A 19,917-nucleotide genomic window follows, 5' to 3' on the forward strand; every position below is an offset into this window, starting at 1 on the left:
AGTGTTGTATAAACTGACTTATTGCTAAGGTGGCATCCTGTGACATTACCAAGCTTGAATTCACTGAGCTCTTCAGAATGACCCATTCTTTTATATATGTTTGTAAACCTGACTGCATGACTAGGTGCTTCATTATATACATCTGTGACAATGGGTCTGAAGGAAATGCCTGAATTCAATGATTAAGAGGTGTGCCCCCAATACCTTTGTCCATTTAGTGTCTCTGCACAGGTAGGGGTATTTGCTGTATGCATTGTACACTCTTTTCCCAAAGGCTGAAAAAAGTAGGACGGCCAGGATGTACGGCAGCTCATATGTCCTGTTTGCACATTCTGGCTACCCGGTGGAGCCGTCTGCAGCTTTGGGAGGTGGGTGCTGAACTGATAAGGTTCAGATCCAGAATAGTGTTTCCTCTAACCTCTTGTGGCCTTGGGGGAGGGGCGGCAGAATCAATTGCTTAAAATGTTACGTGGCAGCCTCTGGCGAGGGGTAATTTCAGAAAAGAAGAAAGCGAGTGTGCGCAGTCAGGTGATGCCAGTGTGAAATCAAACTGTTTGCAGAAAGCGAGCCCTTTAAAAGTCTGGGATCAATGAGTATGGTCTCCTGCATCCAGGATGAATAGTGCTTTCAAGGACGGCCATCCCATGAATGCCTTTGTGAATTCCGCCAGCCGGGGCACAGGGGGCATCATGCCATTGTCTCTCATGCCAGTGTCATTGTAAGCGTCGTGTTTGAATCAGCTGGGGCCTTGGGGCTGAGTGTCAGAGGTCTGCTGTTTTTTTTTTTTTTTTCCTTCCCGTTTCCAGTTCATTTACAAAATTGTTTTAGTATGAATAGCGAATGAAGATTGAGTGCGTGTGTTCTGAAAATACGCCCTCACCTGGGACTCCATTTGTCTTGGAAGGGGACACATATCCATGTCTGACAGAATCCACAGAGCTGTCTGTGTCTCTGCTCTAGTGAAATGAGAGAGCAGAATGAAATGAGATCACCTTGGAACGTTCCCCTCAAAGAGGCATATTCTGGGGTTGGGTGTGGTGAGAAAGGAGCTGACCTGAGCAGAGTTATGGAAGCATAGACGACGTGCTCACAGATGCTTCTGTGATCTTTTCACCCCTTTCTTTCTGCCACAAGTCAGACTAGTTTTTGTCTTCATTCATTTACAAGTTGCTGCTCCAAGGGATCTTATATTTTTTTCCCCCTAAAACATTGAGGCTGGTTGGCACATGGCCCTGTGAGACATGTAACACAGCAGTGCAGCAGGATGTGACACCTGCTGGCTCTCTGTCTCTCTGTGCTCCCATCATCACCAAGCTACCAGCCTGCATACTCCAGACATCTCAGAAATGCCTGCATTTGCAACAGTTCTCTGTGTTGCTTCCTGGTGCAATCCACTGGTGTGTGCGCTACTGATGTGTTCCTGCTATTATCACTGGCACTTTTTTTCCTTTTTTAATCCTTAGTTTTTTCCAGGAAAAGGATGTTCCACATTCCAAGGGCCACACATGAGTAAAAAACTATGAAATGTTTTCTAACACATACTTGTCTTTGTTTTATCCAACACTGTTATTTACCCATACTCATCTTCCCCATATGTCTCCTGGGTGAGGTGTAATTATGACCTGAGTGTCTGTTCTCTGCCTGTTGACAGACAGCCCAGTCATTGGATTTCATGGTCTCGGTCAGGTCTGTTCAGACATGCCCGCTGAGAATTGAAAGCCACTTTTTCAGTCTGCCAGGTGAAGAGTGTATTATTTGTTTGAGTGTGAATAGCAAATGGAGTAAGACTTTGCAGAACCACTCCTGTGGTTGATGCTTGGAAAGATGTAATAAAACAAAAAAGATAACCCTGGAAAGGCAAAGATTGGAAAATGAAGCTGCTGATGGCATCGCATTTTGTTAGCAGGTGGTTTTTAAACAGAAGGGAAATTATATAGAAATCAGTTGTGGGTCAAGACGGTTTGCGGATGGGCTGCATGATATTCAAGAAAAGTCAAATATCATAATGTGAATTTTTTGTGATAAACATTGCAATATATATAATGCCAAAAGTTAATGTTAATATTAGTGCTGTCAAAAGATGAAAATTTTTAATCAAATTAATCACAGGGTTGCTGTGGATTAATTTAGATTAATCACGATTAAATATCATTCATTTTTAATCTATATTAATCGCATTTCATGTTGTATGAGCAAACAGACTCAAGAAAAAAGGGAATATATATGCACTTAACATGTTTATTGAACATCTTGAACACGAGTCGGATGCATTCCATCTGCCACAGAAGTGCAATACCATGGACCCATATCAAAAAGCAAGATTTTTTGCTTAGCCGGACAACTTGTCGGATTTAAGGTACCTCAGTTTAAATGGTCTTTATCTTTGTTCACTTACAATTAGCCCGAACTACCGTAAATCCGACAAATAATCCAACTAATCATGAAATCAAGTAGAGCCCGGTTAATTGCCATTGTTAGCAATATCAGTTGATGACACATTACACGCGGTGCTTTACGTATAAAACTCCGTAGCAACACGTACACAGATAAGTTGGACGGTATAGTGTGTGCGACTGATTTAATGAGCCACAAATGAGAAGAGGTGCTTAAAATTACAACTTTCCCTTCTGTTGATAAAGGGCGCAGCCATCTTGGATTCTGAACTCAGGATCCTCTGTGCTGCTCCGAGATATTTGTCAGATCTCCGAGAAACGGGATCATGCATGCCGTCACTTCTGGCTTCAAAACTCGGAATCCGACTCGGAATACGAGTTCCCAGGGCAAATGTAACGCACCAAAAGTGCCCGAAATGGGTTGACTTTTGAGTCATTCTGCGCTGCAGATGGGTTAATTGCGTAAAAAAATTTAATCAGATTAATCATGATGATGGATTAATCCGCGTTAACCCGTTAATTTTGACAGCCCTAATATATATATATGTAGTTAATAAACTATAGCCAAATTGAACTTATCTACCAGCTGAGCCCATCAGATGAGCTGGTGGTGTTGCCGCAAGTTGTGCCACCATGTCACTTGCTTTTGCTCAATATAATCTCTATGGACTCCAAAGTATTTCCATAAAGGGAAGGCTAATGTCTTTTAGTGACCTTCTTGTTGCCATTTCTCCTCCTCACTCATTTTTGTTAAATTTCTCAGAAATGTGCTCCACCGTCTGTGAATGAGTCAAAGAGCAAGGATGAAATGGCTGAGTGCACATGCAGAGCTCTTATTCATCACACGCACTTCATTCAGACCAGGGATGACCAAACCATTGAGGTTATTGCACCCAAATTGCTCTTCGACTGATCCTGTGATCTGCAGATTCTGTTCACAATTTTAAATGCCTGCTAAAAAGTTTTTAGTTCCAAAAGTTTTTATCTGATATATGTATTGGCGTTAATGTGTAATGCATTTTGCAACTGTATGTTTATGAAAAGTGCTATATAAATAAACCTTACTTATGCAAAAACAGCAGCTGTAAACTTTACACTTTTTTTAAAAAGCGTACACTCCTGGGGAAAAAAATGGGCCAAACCAAAATTGCATAACATTAAGCATTGGCCCATTTAATTAATTTATTTATTTGCCTAGGAGTCTTCTAGATGATCTTAAAAAGGAATGATCATCAAATTTACAGCACTTGCTACGTTTTCTTTCCTATGAAAGAGTATAAAAGTTTTAGTAAAACATACTGATGATCTCCCTTTGGCCAATCCCCTTCCACCAGCTTGACTTGACAAGATTTCGTACTACCAGAACTGTACTGCAAAACAACATTGCCATGTATCGTGGTATAATGTGTAGATGGTATAACTGTTTAGAAAAAATTAAATACCGCCCAAGTTGTCACATAACCTTAGTCTCTGTTACATTAAAAGAGTAGAGTAAGCCTGTTGGACCTTAAAAAAAAATCTTGAAGTGTTGTAAATACTGTATTAGGAGATGAACTAGAGGCATAAAGGACCATATCATTAGCATAAAGATGAATTGATGAATCGCCAATAAAACTAGTAGCATCATTTATTTAAATAGAAAATAATGTGGGACCAAGGATTGAGCTCTGCGGAACCCCTTTAGTGACAAATGGTTTAGAGAATGATTGTTCAGATTTTACCTGTTGTACCCTGTCTTTAAAATAATCTGAGAACCATGTTAATGAATGACCAGAGAGTTCAATGCTGCTCAGTCTGTCAAGTCGAGCAGTATGATCCACGGTATCAAAAGCTTTGGCAAGATCTATAAAAAGAGCTGCACAATATCTTTTTGGGTCTAGAGTGGCAGTGATGTCATTAAAAACCTTAAGAATTGCTGGGACACAACCAATCCCAGTTCGACAACCAGACTGAACCCTAGACAAGATGTTATAAACAGCATGATAATCTGTAAATTGCTTATTAATGTTAGAAAGTTTTTCTAAAATTTTTGATAAGCAGGGCAGAATAGAAATTGGACTATAGGAGTTTGGATCACCTTGATAAAAAGTGGACATACCGCAGCAGATTTCCATGCCCATGGAAATTCAGCTGTACAAAAAGACAAATTAAAATGATCTGTGATGCAAGCAACAATAATTGGGGCAGGAATTTTTAAAGAAAAATTTGTTCAACTCATCAGACTCAGCTGTTTTTTTAGCATCCAGCCTAAGCAACTCATCCAAAACCTCACCTTTTGAAACAACACGTAAAGGAAATCTGTGTTTGAGGGCAGGGGGCCTGGAGAAAGGGCTTTGTCAAAATGGTGAGAGCGGCCCTAAAACTCTCTGCTACCTTAAAAGATGTAGGAGACTCAGACAGAAGCTGACTTTATTAGATGCTTATTGAAAATGTCTGCCACATGCATCTTATCTGTAACTCTAAGGCCATCCAGCTTAAGCCGTTCGGACAAAGGCAATAAAGCAATGATCGCTAATATCATTAATCCATCATCGCTAAAACACCAGACTGAGTTTTTAAGAATAACATCAATCAGTGTGGCCTTTTCAGGGTTATTTTTTTAAGTCAAACCTGGTAGGAAGATTTATGATTTGTTGAAAATTTAAGGAATCAGATTGCTGCAATACCCTATTAGGTGGCTTAATCGTGTCCCAATTAAGATCACCTAGTAACACAAACTCTGATTAACGCTTCCAAGGTGCAGGCTGGTGCTGATGGAGGACGATAACAGCCTGCCAATCACAAAGAGTAATTATTCGGAAGCTTAATACTAAGAAATAATAAGACTTCTTACATTAATGTGGGGGAAAAAAATAAAAAATTCTGGCATAAAAATCACCAAAGCAGAAATCATTAGTAGTAAGAAAAATGGTATTAGCAGCAGGACCAGGATGGACATGTACATTACCAGAAATAATAAGTAAAAGAACAATTAATCCACCGCACAGAATAGTTTGAGCTTTGAATTGGCGTGTTTTAACTATTTTTAGAATTTCTGAAGGAAACATTTTAGAAAACAGACTAAAAAAAATGGCTTGATAATAATGAGAACCATGTCCTGTCTCTGTCCTGGGCTGTCCACTGAAATCCATTGAGCAGGTTGGGGAAGAGAGGATGCTGTCTAAGCTGACTTCCATTATGGACAACATCCCCCACCCCCTGCATGAGACTGTACGAGCTCTGAGCAGCTCGTTCAGCAATAGACTTCTACACCCACAGTGTAGGAAGGAGCGCTACCGCAGGTCATTCTTACCAGCAGCTGTCAGACTTTTAGCGTGAGTATTTTCTACTCATATACTGTCTAACGGACATATCATGTCTTTAACTACTGTTACCGATTTGCAGCTTGAGTGTACATCGTATATTCACCAGGATCATTCACACCCCACCCCACCCCCACACTTGTGTACATATCTCTGTACATTTTGTACATATCTCTGTACATCTTTATTTAGTTCGAAAACTTTGGTTGTGTGTATAGACAACTGACCTATCTGCTCTTGTTGTTCTACATTACTTTTGTATAAGAGCTCTGTAACACCTAAATTTCTCATTCGTGGGATAATAAAGGTTTATTCTATTCTATTCTATTCTATGACGACGGCAGAAAACATGCACAATTCTTTGAACCAACATCTCTATACATGTCAAAATAGCCAGTATTTGTTCCACAACCGAAACCGTCACTGAGCATGTCAAGTCTGCCAAAACATACCTGTGAAAAGGATAAAAATGTAAAAATTAAGAAAAGAGGGGAGCATTTTTAATGTAGTCATGTTTTAACCATAAAAGGAAAGAAAGAGTATGCTCTTTTTAACAACAAAGTTTGCATGTAAAATAGAAGCAAAGTTAGCAGCAGGGAGGTGGACCGACAGCCCCTGTAACGCAAGGTTAGCAGCAGAGTTAGCAAGAGATGTAGCACAGAAGAAGCCAGCGAGCAAACACCTAATCTCAGTAGAGGCCATCAGGCAGCACCCAGCCTTACTGGTGTTAGGGCAGAGTTAGCAACAGGAGACGCTGATGTGCAGCACCCAGTTTCAGCGGTGTTAGGACAGGGTTAGGGGCACAGCATGCACCACTCAGCCTCTCTGGTATCAGAGCAGAGTTCGCAGCAGGAGACGCCATAAAAAGGTAATAGGTTTTGACCCTTGTGGCATTACGTAAAATGGTGTATTTTGGAATGATGTTTTGGGGCTTGAGAGTGGTCTGAGTGCTGACCAAGGACATGTGCTCTCAGGCCCTTCCTCTAGCTAGATGCTTCTTAAATATTTTAATACAGCAGATTATGAATGCCTTTTCATTACCAATTCTTGTTTGCTTTTGCAAGGATGAAAATGATATGGTTGTCTCGGAGATTGCATGCAATGCACATGCAAAAGCAACAGCATTAAACATTAGATTTGATTAAAAAAAACAAAAAAAAAACACCTGATACGGCTGAAAAAGAACCATTATTTAAAACATAGCAGACTATCGCAGTCCTTGCAATATGACCACTACATATGCATGAAATGCCATGTTAATATTAACATCGCACATCATGTACTGTAAACCAAGCAGTACAGTGTGCAATGGGTAACACTGTCACCACACACTGCTGCATTGTTTGTGTGAAATTCATGTGCTTGTTTACCCAGTGTGTGTGCGGTTTCAGCGGATCTATCAGTTTTTCTTATACTGTCCAAAAACATCAAACTTAAATGAAATGGGTTGTCTAAATGTGTATGTGTGACGGAGTGTGCACTTTGAGTATGGTTCATTCCTGCCTTTAGAAAATTGCAATGTATATATTATTATATAAATGATTACTCAATGAATCGACAGATTAATTAGTAGATTACTTGATTGTTATTGATTATTATTATTGATTATTGGGGGCAGTGTGTGGCTCAGTGGGCTAAGCCTGTGTGCCTGTAATCAGAAGGTCACCGGTTCAAACCCAGCCTCAGCATGTCTGCGGGTCCTTGAGCAAGGCCCTTAACCCCCAGCTCCCTGGGTGCTGCTACAGGTGGCTGCCCTTCGCGGACAGCTTACTCTACAAAGAGCAAGTTGAGGGAGGTGTAAAGACAATTTCCCCACGGGGATCAATAAAAGTATTGATTATATTATTGACATAATCGATAATGACAGCCCTGTTACAAATACATGCTGACATTTGTTTCAACCGCCCCCCCCCCCCACCCCCCCACCCTATGATCCCCCAAGCTGGCCTCAGGGTTAAATTTACAGTACAGCGGTAAGGGCCTGGTGTCTGGGTGGGGGTGGGATCTAACACTGAAGTGAGGTGTGTGTGTGTGTGTGTGTGTACAATTATTACATTGTGGGGACTAAAGGATAAACCTCAGTTTTACAGAAATCTGTGAATGCAGTCAAAAAACTAAAAATGTCAAAAGTATTTTGTTTGGTTACTTATAATTAAGGTTATGGCTAGGTATTGATTAAGGTTGTTATGGTTGAGATTAGGGATATGCCCATAGAATTAAATGGAGAGTCCCTGTAAAGATACGAATACAAGGACTGTGTGCGTCTGTCTGTCTGTACACGTGTGTCTGTGCTTGTACAATTACTGACCTGTTAGTGTCAGTTAACAGGCCTGCAGGTTTGACCTCTAGGCCTCTCGTCTATCCATATCATTTCTTGGTTCGTAGCAGCAAGCATAGCATGTGTAATCATTTATTCTGCCACCCCAGGCACGAGCTGAGGGGAGCAATCAGCACCTCATTTCCTACCCATTATTTTTGTGTCTTTACACCTCTCTGTGTTTCTGCTATTTGGAAGCTTACTGTTATCTGTATGTAAGTAAGAGTTAAGGAGCACGCACAAATACAGCACGTTGCTGCACCCACCACATGACAAACCATACTAACACTCCTATGCATTATGCTGCTGCAGGTTAATGAATTGCAACAATTGAAAACAAAATATTATTTTCCAGTTATGATTTTGAGACTCTATCTGGCAGTCGTTTAAAACTCTTGTAAAGTGTGGAGATATGCCACTGCGGCAGCTGAATTTACGGTAAAGCGCTTTGGCTTTTTTCCATGTGACAGCAGACTCTGCACTAGAGCAGCATTTAATAGCTACATCTTTAACACCTTTGAATGGTGGAACATTTTTTCAAAGGAACAACTATGCTTTGCAATGTGTACCACCTGAGATATTCTTTGGTGCCTCTGTATAATAATGTCAGTTAACTGACTTCATAATGGTATGTAACATAACAGTTGTTACATAGCATATATACATGGTTAGTGTTGTCACGGTACCAAAATTTTAGTATTACTAATACCAGTGAAAATCCACTGTTCTCGGTACCAATTTTGGTACCAAAGCAAAACACAAAAACATGAATTGAACAACAAGCTATTTTTATTAATAACAAACATGACTGAATAACACACTCTTCTTATTTATAAACTTAAACATTTGTATAAATTAAACAAAATATGCCATGACCGAACAATACTTTAATATTATTGTAAATAAAACAAAAACCAAGGCATTTTAAACATTTCAGTAATTAAATAACTAACTTGTCATACTTCTTCTGCTGCTGAAATGCATCTGTAATCGTTGTCTGCTTAGGAGTTCGCTTTGGTGGTTCGTGGTCTTCCTAAGCCTGCAGCTGTAAAAGGAAAATATAATATCCTTCAGTAAAACAATTTTATATGAATTTTTTATGTAACTTTTCAGTAAATAACAAACCTCAGCTTTTATAATAAATTTAGATAAGATTACTTATATTAAGTGTATGATATCAATTTTACACAGACGGAAACTGTATTATTAAAAACACTTTTAAGATTCCATTTAACATGACAACAATAAACAAGTGTTATACAGCAACTATTCTTCTTAATTTAAAAATGTATTAATACTTTTTTGTTAAATTAAAAGTTGTACCTGTTGACATTACTTAATGCATAATGAACAAACATGAACGATCAAGTGTTTGTATGAAATAACATCCACACACATTAATTAATGTTCACTCACTGTAACTTGATGTTAGATAACATATGAAGTTAATTAGTAAATGAATGGTATCTTATTGTAAAGCCTTATCAAACTATACACGACTGTATTTGACTGGACTTTTATTTAATCAAACTGCACAAACCATATTTCATAACCTAGAACTGCTTTTCTGATGGGCTGATTTTAAAGATACAAACATTAACTATACATTTGTTCTCTAACACACACAATTTGGCTACACAGGTCATTTAAAAGCCTCTGGCGTGTAAAAATAGTACGCTATTATGTCTTGTATTGAACGCTATAGGAGCATTAAATAGTTAATAAAGAAACTTGTATCTCCCAAAAAAGCATTGTGTAAATAGATGTCTTTGGTATGGTTGTGTGCTACTGCAACAACAGAACATTGCAGGAGGCATAGAGAGCTGAGGACAGAGGGCCGCAAATTGGAAGGCAAGGAGGGTCTGCATGCTCAAGGTAGCGGCTTTATGGATGCCAGCCATCTGTGACAGAGCATTGTTGATTTGCAGCTGGTACCTGCTGTACTGGTGCGGGGGGAGGGGGATGTCTGGCACCAGCTCCGTGTGTCAGGTGTAGGGATGGGACGATTATTCGATGTAATTGACGATGTTGATTATAAAAATGCGTCGACGTAGAATTTTAGTGCATTGCAGTCACAAAACATTTACATAGTCAACACTAAAGTGATAAGGGAAAGTACTTTATCCCCTCGGGAGCACGTTAACGCTGACCTTTTAAGAATCGCGCAATAAAACAGTCTGCTAATAAATTAACTGTCCACCTGATGATCTCTTCGCCACACAAGAGCTACAATATTTTATTTATTGGACCTGCGGCATGGTTTTCATTTACAATACAAAGTTATTCCGCTAATAAGTTGGCTAGTTGTTTCACTGCTGGCACCGTTAAAACTATATCAATTATAGACTGAATTCTGTGAATCTGCGGTTGAATACTTTTCCTCAAGGACCTGGATATGTGTCACACTAGATTGAAATTGAATTTGCGAACTGAATTTTTCGAGGTAGGATAAATGCTATTTCAAGTTACTGGAATTCAGATTAAAACTATTAAATTCAGATTCAGTTTTGTAATGCGGATAACTGCAGATTGAAATATACAAAATTCATATTCAGTTTCTAGTGGCACAAATATCAGCCCATAAATAATCGGAAAAATAACTGTTTGAAGAATAATCGTTTGGGACAGCACTAGTCAGGTGTAAGTGTGGCTTTACATGGTCCAGTGTACTGGGTAACGAGGAGCTTCTCTTGGTTGTAATGTATGTAGTGCTCTGGTGTAGCAGGTTTTGGTCAGTATTTGCTCTGGCTGTTCTTTTTCAGTAAGTTCTGATTCAGGCTGTAGCGTGATCTGCTCCCATTCTGGCAGGTGGACGCGTTGAGAGTCAGTGGTTCAGCCTGTCCGTGTCTGTGTGTGTGTGTGTGTGTGTGTGTGCTGCTGTTCAGGAGGCGTGTGGACTATGGGCTCCTAGTAGAGCAGCGTTAAGGGTTAGCATGCCACTCTTTCTGTCTGTCCTAAGCAGCGTGGTTCTTAAGTTCACCCATCTGCCTGGCTGCCATGTGACAGCTGAGGCCTTGAGTGGAGTCACAGCACAGTGCTGCACCCTCACTGTGAGCATGTTGCCGCGTGTGGAGCCCAGCACTGCCTATGTGGATGGAGGCTGGATGCTGTGATTAGGCACATTCTCACTGCTGCAGTCTCACAATAGGCTTCCTCTCCCCAGTACTGTGGAGCCACATGAAATATCCAGGAGATGTACCACCCCCTTCCAGATACCCTCCAGAGTGCAGGTGTACATATGGTCCAGATTACAGTGTACGTGTGGCATTCAGGCCGTAACAGGTCGGAGGAGGCCAGTTCTGCTTCACTGAAGTTGTGGTCTTTTGCTTGTTGGTTTGGCAGGTTTTTTGCTATCAGTCAGGCTAATATTTACCTGCTCCGTGCTTGTAGGGACTTCCTGCAGATCGAGCTTTGAGAATGGAGTAATGTAAATCGGCTTAACGCATGCCACATTGTGAAGCAGGCTTCTCTACGCTGTCCCTATGCTATATGGGTGCCTGAATCTGTCTGTGAGGCTTGTTTCCTTATATCACGTATGTGTCCTATGTAGAAAGTTTATTGCCAATGTTCCAGACATGAATATCAGGTGGTGCCTTTATAAGGCAGTCTGTGAAATTCGCTCTTTCCACGTTAATGTTGGATTCACCCCCGATAACCATATTCTGGCTTGTGCTTAGTCCTATGATGATAGCAACTGCTGTGGGATCTAATGGGACCCTTTTTGGTTTGACATTTTGAAGCCTCTCAAAACAGTTGAAGTTGGTTTTCCTCTTAGTATATACAGGTTTTATGCAGCATCTTAATATAAATCAGCTTCACAGCAAGAATGTTAAATGCAGGGGGAGCATAGCAATCACCATGATGTGTTTCAGCCTTCTCTCAGGTTCATACGAAAAATAGGCTCATCTTAGATGTCTCAAAAGCCATGTGCAGGAAAATGTGAGAATTTTTGATGTGTAACCTAAGTGCTGAAGTGTGATGAAGATTCCCCCCCTTTTCTTGACCTCTAAAAGTTGGCGTGGTGGGGTACACTGGATCTTTAAAAGCCATGTGATTTAGTGATTGTTGGCACCACTGGCTTTCCCCATTGAGTCGGCTGTCTGAGAGTCAGACTTGGCCTGTTTAAAAAATGTTTTGCGCCATTTCTCCTTTGTGGTGACAGGTGGGTTCTCATACAATGCTGTTAACTCACGGATACTTGTTTTGGTCTTGAGGCCTCTGGCTGTTCTCTTGGAGTACAGTGGAATGGGCAAGGAGCTGGTATCTCTCCACAGTTATGGATTATTAAGGCCACTTTCTAGAGGAATCTGTGCTGTGACCTCTGCTACCCATGTGATAACTACTCTTTCCCTCTCTGTCTCCACAGGTCTGTAACCTACCTCATGCATGCTGGGAATGAGCAGACTGGGACTCCAAGAGCAGTGCTCAGTGTTAGCAGCTTCTGCTGCCACAATGATGGCTTCTAGAATGGATGGAGGGCGACGGCACTGCTGAAGATGCTGCCTGGGAAGGTGGTTTAAGCACATGTGATAACACCCATGAAGGCTGTGAGCTTGCAAGTGACTGAGGACTAGAGTGTACAGTCACCTAAAGAGGGCGAGAAAGCTAACCTGTGTGGACGGGTGGTGTGAACAAAGGAAGTTGGACATTGGTGTACAAGAGGCAGTCTGTTACTCAAGGTGTTTCTGCAAGGGAGCTATTGTACACCAGATACGAGAACCTGGTTTGATCGATCTATATAAGCGGGATTCCGGTACCAGCTGGAAAAGGCTAGAGAGAAGAAGTACATGCTGAGTCATGGGTTATGCGGGCCATGGTGACCTAGCTTAAATGGCTTTCTACAAGCAGAACTCAGTGCTAGTATCTGTTGGTCAGCCCCACTCCTCTTCCTTCTCCGCTGCCTCAGGTTGCCACCTCCACCACTGTTTTGCTGTCCTTGAGTCCAGCTTGACCCCAACTCTGTCTGTCCCCCCCCAGCAACGCCATGATGGGCGTCTGGAAGCTGGTGCGGGGCATGAGGCAGATGGAGCTACATCGCCTCATCTTGGCACTCATAGTTTTCTGCCTGCTGTCCATGGCCTTCCTGGCTTACTATGTCAGCAACAGCCCCAAAATCAAAGAGGGCCCCCCCCTCCCCATTAGCGATTGTGGGGCAGTAGCCACATCAACAGGGGGTCAGCGCGTGCCCCTGTTTCTGCCCCCACAGGCCAACCGGCAATTTCTTAAACCGGTGGACAATTCGCGCACAGACCCTGTGGTGCTAGTGTTTGTGGAGAGCGTCTACTCTCAACTAGGCCAAGAGATTGTGGCCATCCTGGAGTCCAGCCGCTTCAAGTACCAGACAGAGATTGCTCCCGGGAAGGGTGACATGCCCACATTGACCGAAGGGGACCGGGGCCGCTATGCCCTTGTAATCTACGAGAATGTTCTCAAGTATGTCAACCTGGATGCCTGGAACCGTGAGCTGCTAGACAAGTACTGTGTGGAGTTTGGTGTGGGGGTCATCAGCTTCTTCAAGGCCAACGAGAACTCACTGTTCAGTGCCCAGCTCAAGGGCTTCCCTTTGTTCCTGCACTCGAACCTGGGCCTACGTGACTACCGCATCAACCCCGCTGCCCCACTACTTTACATCACTCAAGCCAATGAGGTGGACCAAGGCCCATTACCCGGGGATGATTGGACGGTTTTCCAGTCCAACCATAGCACCTATGAACCTGTTCTTCTGGCCAACACCCATTCTCCAGAAGCTCTGCTCCACTTAGGTTCCAGTCAGGTGGTTCATGCTACCGTGGTACAGGACCTAGGCCTCCATGATGGCATCCAGAGGGTGTTCTTTGGCAACAACCTGTCCTTTTGGCTGCACAAGCTAATCTTTGTGGATTCCATTGCCTACCTAACTGGCAAGCGGTTGTGCCTGTCTCTGGACCGCTACCTTTTGGTTGATGTGGACGACATCTTCGTAGGCAAGGAGGGCACCCGCATGAAGGTATCTGATGTTGAGGTGAGTACATGGCCTATCTTGGTAGGTAGATACTGATTAACCAGCTGTACCTGGAAGTTGTTGACCTGTGGTGGAGATTGACTGCCACTGGAAGGAGGAAGAATGTCTGAAAAAATATTTAACTTAAGTTGTACAAGAACATTGATGTATCTGTTTAAACATTTAAAATGGCTCCATTAGCCGAAATAATCCATGCCTGTCAATGCAAATCATTGGTATCTCTCTGCATTTTGACGAATCAGATGTTAGTGACACAACCAGCTTGGTTTAGTCACGCTTTCAGCCCTGCTAGTAAGCTGGGCCATGTTAGCGCGTGTATGGTATGGTTTGCATATTTTGCATTTAGAAAGCTGTCTCTTTGTGCTTCGGCTCAGGTATGGCTTAGCTCTTGGAGGCAGTGGAAAGGTGTCATATGTAGTGAGCCCACCCCCCTGTCATTTGGAACCCCCGATGTAGTAGGAAGCAGTCAAGATGATTAGTTGCTGGAACCATGACAGTAAACCTGCATTTTCAGTCACACCCCCCCATCCCCCACACCCAAACCCACCTGTTTACTTTTCCAGCAGTCAGCTCCTCTGGTGTGGTTTGGCCTGCTAGTCTGACTGCTGTGGTCTTCCTGGGCTGCGTACTGCGCATAAGAACAGGGCTTGGCATCAGTACAGGGTGGCTTTTGCCTACCATAACCCCAGTAGACAAACAGCCCCCATCCGGAATGTACCATTCCCTCTGACCCACAGGGGTGATGTGGTTCTGGGCCTCCTGTATGCATTAATGCCATGACTTATGAAACCAGTGCTATTACCCCCAGAGGGGCTAAACCACCTGGCCACTTTTACAGCTTCCTTTTTTAATCAGTTTGTGCCGATGACAGGGCTACAGGCCAGGGAGCTGGAAACTGGCATCTGATCCACACACTCCTTGATGGTTCTGCAACCTTGGCATGACCTGTAGGAGCTGTAGCAGCTTTCAGGCTCTACCTGGGGTTTTGCATACCTGTGCAGCACCTGTACTGTGTTGGCTCCTGTGACAACTCCTGAATTATACGCATGGGCTTCAAAGATTAGACATATATACAAGCTCATTTTAGTGAAATTACAAATGGATCCCGACAGCTCCTCTGTCCCCCCCCCACACACAGACACACACACACACCTGTTTACCATTGGATGTGTGATAGTCCCACCTTCCCTTCAGCCTCACTCTAGAACCACCTACAGGTTGTTCAGGCTTACGGTTAGGGTTAGCCTCCATGTTTCACTCTTTAGTCCCTCTGTCAATCAACGGGTGTTATAAAGGACACTCTGCCATGGTGTTAAGGCTGTTTTATGCCATGTCTGCTTGTCTTTAGCTACAGTAGTGAGTCATGCTGCTCCCTCTTGTTTTGCAGGCTCTCCTTAGTGCTCAAAAAAGGCTCCGCGTCCTGGTGCCCAATTTCACTTTCAACCTGGGCTTCTCTGGAAAGTTCTACCACACTGGTAAGAGCGTGCATGCCGCAGCTCATCTATCAGAGGCTGTCTTAACCCTACTGTTACAGCGCTCCCCTCCTGTCCAGCTCTATGCTGACAGTGACTGGAAGGACTACATGCTGTGTCAGACAGGGGCTCCTGTCACCATCAGCTCTGCATAATGTCTTTCTTGTGCTGCATTAGTAATAAGCGGCCATGGGGCTCTGGGGACCATTACTTTCGGCCCCAGCTCAACATGCGTTAGCGGTCACTGTTCAGCAAAGCAACGTGCCACTGCACACCTATTTTGCTGTCTCCTATGCCTGCAGGCACTGATGAGGAGGATCGGGGTGATGACATGCTGCTGCACCACAGGAAGGAGTTCTGGTGGTTCCCTCACATGTGGAGTCACATGCAGCCTCACCTGTTCCACAACGTCACTGTGCTGGCTGAGCAGATGCGCCTCAACATGCTCTTTGCCAAGGTGAGAGTCAGTCTGTGGTTTGGCTGCAGGGCCCCTCAGGCGTTGCCGGCGTCTCCGCTATTGGCCCCAGCTCATCTTCGAAATTAATTCGTTCGAAAACAGCCAGAATGTGATGAACACAGCCGTGGTGTTTTGGGAAGGCCTGCCGGCAGATTGAGTCTCAGTGAGAGAGGCTGGCTGGGTTCCAGCACACAAGCAGCCGAGCTGCCAAATGGAGCAGCACTGGGTCACCCTGCTACTGCTGTGCTGTGTCTTTCCTCAGTAGCCACCTGGTCGCTTGGAAGGGCAGCCTAAACTCACCTAGGGGGAGATGCCACCATCACCTTTACTCAACCATTTTAGTGATTGTGTGGCACAATTAATTGAGGAAATAGGTTAGCAATGCCCTCTAGTGGACAAACAGAACCATTGTTATAAATCAGCTTTGTGCATCACTTGATGACTCATTTTGTCTGGTGGATTGTACATGGTGTTATTTGCTTTGGAGCCATTTTCCAGTGCAGTGGGTTTCTGAAAGTTGACCCCTGATCATACCCTCTACAGGAGCATGGAATTCCCACAGACATGGGCTATGCCGTAGCCCCCCACCACTCAGGGGTGTATCCCGTGCACAGCCAGCTCTATGAGGCCTGGAAGGCTGTGTGGGGCATTAAAGTGACCAGCACAGAAGAATACCCTCACCTGCGCCCCGCCCGATATCGCCGGGGCTTCATCCACAATGACATCATGGTGAACCCCCCCCCCCCCCAACTCACTTTTCCTACCTAAGTTTAAAAAACTTCTTGCCGTCAGTCTCTCTCTTCCCCTTCCTCCACTTCATGTGCCTATTGCTGCTGCCCTGCTGCACAGGTGCTGCCCAGACAGACGTGTGGCCTATTCACACACACCATCTTCTATAACGAGTATCCTGGGGGCTCCCGTGAGCTAGACAGGAGCATCCGGGGGGGGGAACTGTTCCTCACGGTCCTGCTCAACCCGGTGAGTGCTGTTCAAGTCTTTCCTGATCGACACTGACCTCGCTGTCTGCTGTATAACAGCCTTTATCAGCATTATGGCACTATAGGCACTTTCCTACTGAAGTTCAGGAACCTGGTCCCTGGTTCCGAGTTCCTGGGCTGTCTCAACCTGGTACTTTAGTCATTACTAGCCAGTTTGTGTGTTGGTTTCCCACCACACAACAGGAACCGGGACCTTTATGTTAAACAAGCATGGAAGATGCAAAAAGCTTGTAGGTTTAACTTCACATATAATTTCATATGAAACTACACTGGCACCCCAAAACAATGGAGGATGAACAAGTTGTTTTGTTAGTTGTTAGTTACTGGAGTTTGGGTCAAGGGATCCAAAAATGCCTGACAAATCATGTCCTGAATTGGTTCAAAATGGGACACAGCATTTTATTTTAAATTTTGGGATCACACATTAAAATACAGGATGGGTGGCAACTACTTATGAGAGGTCTCAAACTACCAGCCTGCTATGTAGTTTTATATAGCCCACGACATGTTTCTAATTCATTATTAAATCTGTCCTTTCATTTTCTACAGAGTAAAAACATTGCAGCGTGATTAAGTATCTAAAAAGGATCTGGTTCCTAAAAAAAGTTCCTATGATGGGGAAAGGGCCTTGTGTAGACCCCTGGAGCCAGAAATAAGGCCAAAATCATTTTGCCTGCTAACTCACTGTTTAACATAAAGGTCCCCGTTCACTGAAGTTGTGTGGCTCAGTGTGTGGGGACAATGCTCCTGTGGTCAGATACCACAGTCGGCAGTGTGTTACCGAGATGATTTCACAATGGCTTATACAATTTATACCAGCTTAAGAGTCCTCATCATTATGTAAAGAGTAGGGTGTTATTAGTTATTCTATAGTGAACTGTGAGACCATAACATGGCGCTTCTGGCTGTCGGTCCTAACATAGACGTCTTCTTCCACTTTTATCCAATTGTGAAGGCTATATGCTAATGGAACCTGAATGACCAAACTAAAATAAATGGCTGTTAATGAGCCTTGAGTGTTAGCATCCAGCCTGCATGTAACACAAGTCTTGGGCATTGAACCTAGGGGAATGGCCTTCTGTCTTACTGATTGCTGCTCCACGTTGTTGCATGTCGAGTCCTCCTCCAGCTGTGTGTGCCTTGCTTCAATTTTCACTGGCCCATCTGTAATCGGGCATGATCCTTTCTAGTGACCCTGCCATCTGCTTGCCTCCATCTCATGCCTTCAGATCAGCATCTTTATGACCCACTTGTCCAACTATGGGAACGACCGGCTGGGTTTATATACCTTTGAGTCCCTGGTCAAGTTTGTGCAGTGCTGGACCAACCTGCGGCTCCAGACACTGCCTCCAGTCCAGCTGGCTGAGAAGTACTTCACCATCTTTCCTGAAGAGAGGGACCCCTTGTGGCAGGCATGTAGAATGGCATCTTTGATGTAATTGCTGTATCAAAACCAGGTCATACTTCACTTTTCCGTGTGCGCTTTTGGTTGTGGATAAGTGGAAATTATGAAAATTTTGTCATCAGGGGTTAGCTGTGGATAGCAATGTGCGTGAAGTTCTGATTTTTATGTGTAGTGGAAATTGTGCACATCCATGCTCATGGTGTTGTAGCAATGGTGAGCAGCTGAGGAGTTGGGTTGGAGGTACACGCGTATCTAATTTTTCATACTGTCTGGACACTACACCAAGGTATACGATATTTTTAGAAGCTGTACTATTGTGGCATTTTGAAATCTTGCCAATAAAATTTGTCGGGGGGTGTTCCCAACTAATTTCGTTGTAAGGATTTCAATATACCATGGTATCCCATATTACCATAGTACCGCACAAGCCTAAACTATTAACTTTAAAAATGTTGATAAAAGTTTACCCATTTCACTATCCTGCTTGTATTTGTGTTTAGTTGCAATACCCTTTGCAATGCCCTCTCCTGGTCTGGTGGAATATCACTGCTATATGCATGCACCGACCGGGACCATCTGCATCCGCAGCCAAATTAAGTATGAACGCAAGCTGCCATGCACACAAGCATTCACAGCCCAAAAGCGCACACAGAAAAGTTGAAGTATGAATTTGCCTTGAACAGGGAATATGTTTTAAATCCCCATCATGCAATTAGAGCTTTTCATAATGTAAGCTTCATTACTTAGAAGTTTTAATAATAAATTATGAAGGTATATATTTCAAGTCTTGTAGGTATTTTGCATGTAACTGGTATCCACTTTGAAATTTTTATTGTTCACTGGTAAAAAGAGTGGAAATAAGTAGCATTGTCACTTGGATCTTACTCCTGCTTCTCTCTGCAGAACCCATGTCATGACAAGAGACATAAGGACATCTGGTCCAAGGAGAAGACTTGTGACCGGCTACCCAAGTTTCTGGTGATTGGTCCTCAGAAAACAGGTATGATAAAAAGGCATAGACCAGTCTCTTACTTGGAAGGTTGCATTAACTTCAGTTAATGCTGATTGGTTGTTAAAGAAGAAACTGGCCTGGGGCATATTAATGCGGACAGGGAGGTGTAATGAAAGACATTGACGTTAGCATGCCTGATGGTTTGCTGCTCCTTTTAGGCACCACGGCGCTGTACTCTTTCCTAACCCTACACCCGGCCATCACCAGCAACTTCCCCAGCCAGTTCACCTTTGAAGAGATCCAGTTCTTCAGTGGATCCAATTATCAACATGGCATTGACTGGTAACCATGTCATCCGCCTTCCTTGTGGCTGGCTGGGTGCGCCTATGAGCCCGGTTTGTGGATGTGATCAGTGACACCTTCTTCCTGCAGGTACATGGATTTCTTTCCATTCCCTTCCAATGCCAGCACTGACTTCCTGTTTGAGAAGAGCGCCAACTACCTTGACTCTGATGTGACCCCAAGGAGGGCTGCTGCCCTGCTGCCTCGGGCCAAAATCCTGGTAGTACTCATCAACCCAGTGGACCGGGCGTACTCCTGGTACCAGGTGAGTCCAAAAA

At 43.5% G+C, this 19,917-nt stretch overlaps 1 protein-coding gene across 3 annotated transcripts in view; it reads left to right on the forward strand.

The window, feature by feature from the left end:
* Window positions 1-19,917, forward strand: part of LOC111853426 (bifunctional heparan sulfate N-deacetylase/N-sulfotransferase 2-like) — a 95,405-nt gene that overhangs the window by 72,992 nt on the left and 2,496 nt on the right. For all 3 annotated transcript variants that reach the window (XM_023830269.2, XM_023830268.2, XM_023830270.2), the window contains 9 exons: window positions 12,379-14,013; window positions 15,401-15,488; window positions 15,788-15,942; window positions 16,486-16,671; window positions 16,792-16,920; window positions 18,170-18,352; window positions 19,249-19,345; window positions 19,516-19,639; window positions 19,730-19,904. In XM_023830269.2, coding sequence (XP_023686037.1) covers window positions 12,997-14,013; window positions 15,401-15,488; window positions 15,788-15,942; window positions 16,486-16,671; window positions 16,792-16,920; window positions 18,170-18,352; window positions 19,249-19,345; window positions 19,516-19,639; window positions 19,730-19,904 — 2,154 coding nt within the window. In that variant the 5' untranslated portion in view covers window positions 12,379-12,996. The remainder of the gene's footprint in view (window positions 1-12,378; window positions 14,014-15,400; window positions 15,489-15,787; window positions 15,943-16,485; window positions 16,672-16,791; window positions 16,921-18,169; window positions 18,353-19,248; window positions 19,346-19,515; window positions 19,640-19,729; window positions 19,905-19,917) is intronic.

This window comes from Paramormyrops kingsleyae, chromosome 3 (assembly GCF_048594095.1).
Source record: "Paramormyrops kingsleyae isolate MSU_618 chromosome 3, PKINGS_0.4, whole genome shotgun sequence".
Taxonomy (NCBI): domain Eukaryota; kingdom Metazoa; phylum Chordata; class Actinopteri; order Osteoglossiformes; family Mormyridae; genus Paramormyrops; species Paramormyrops kingsleyae.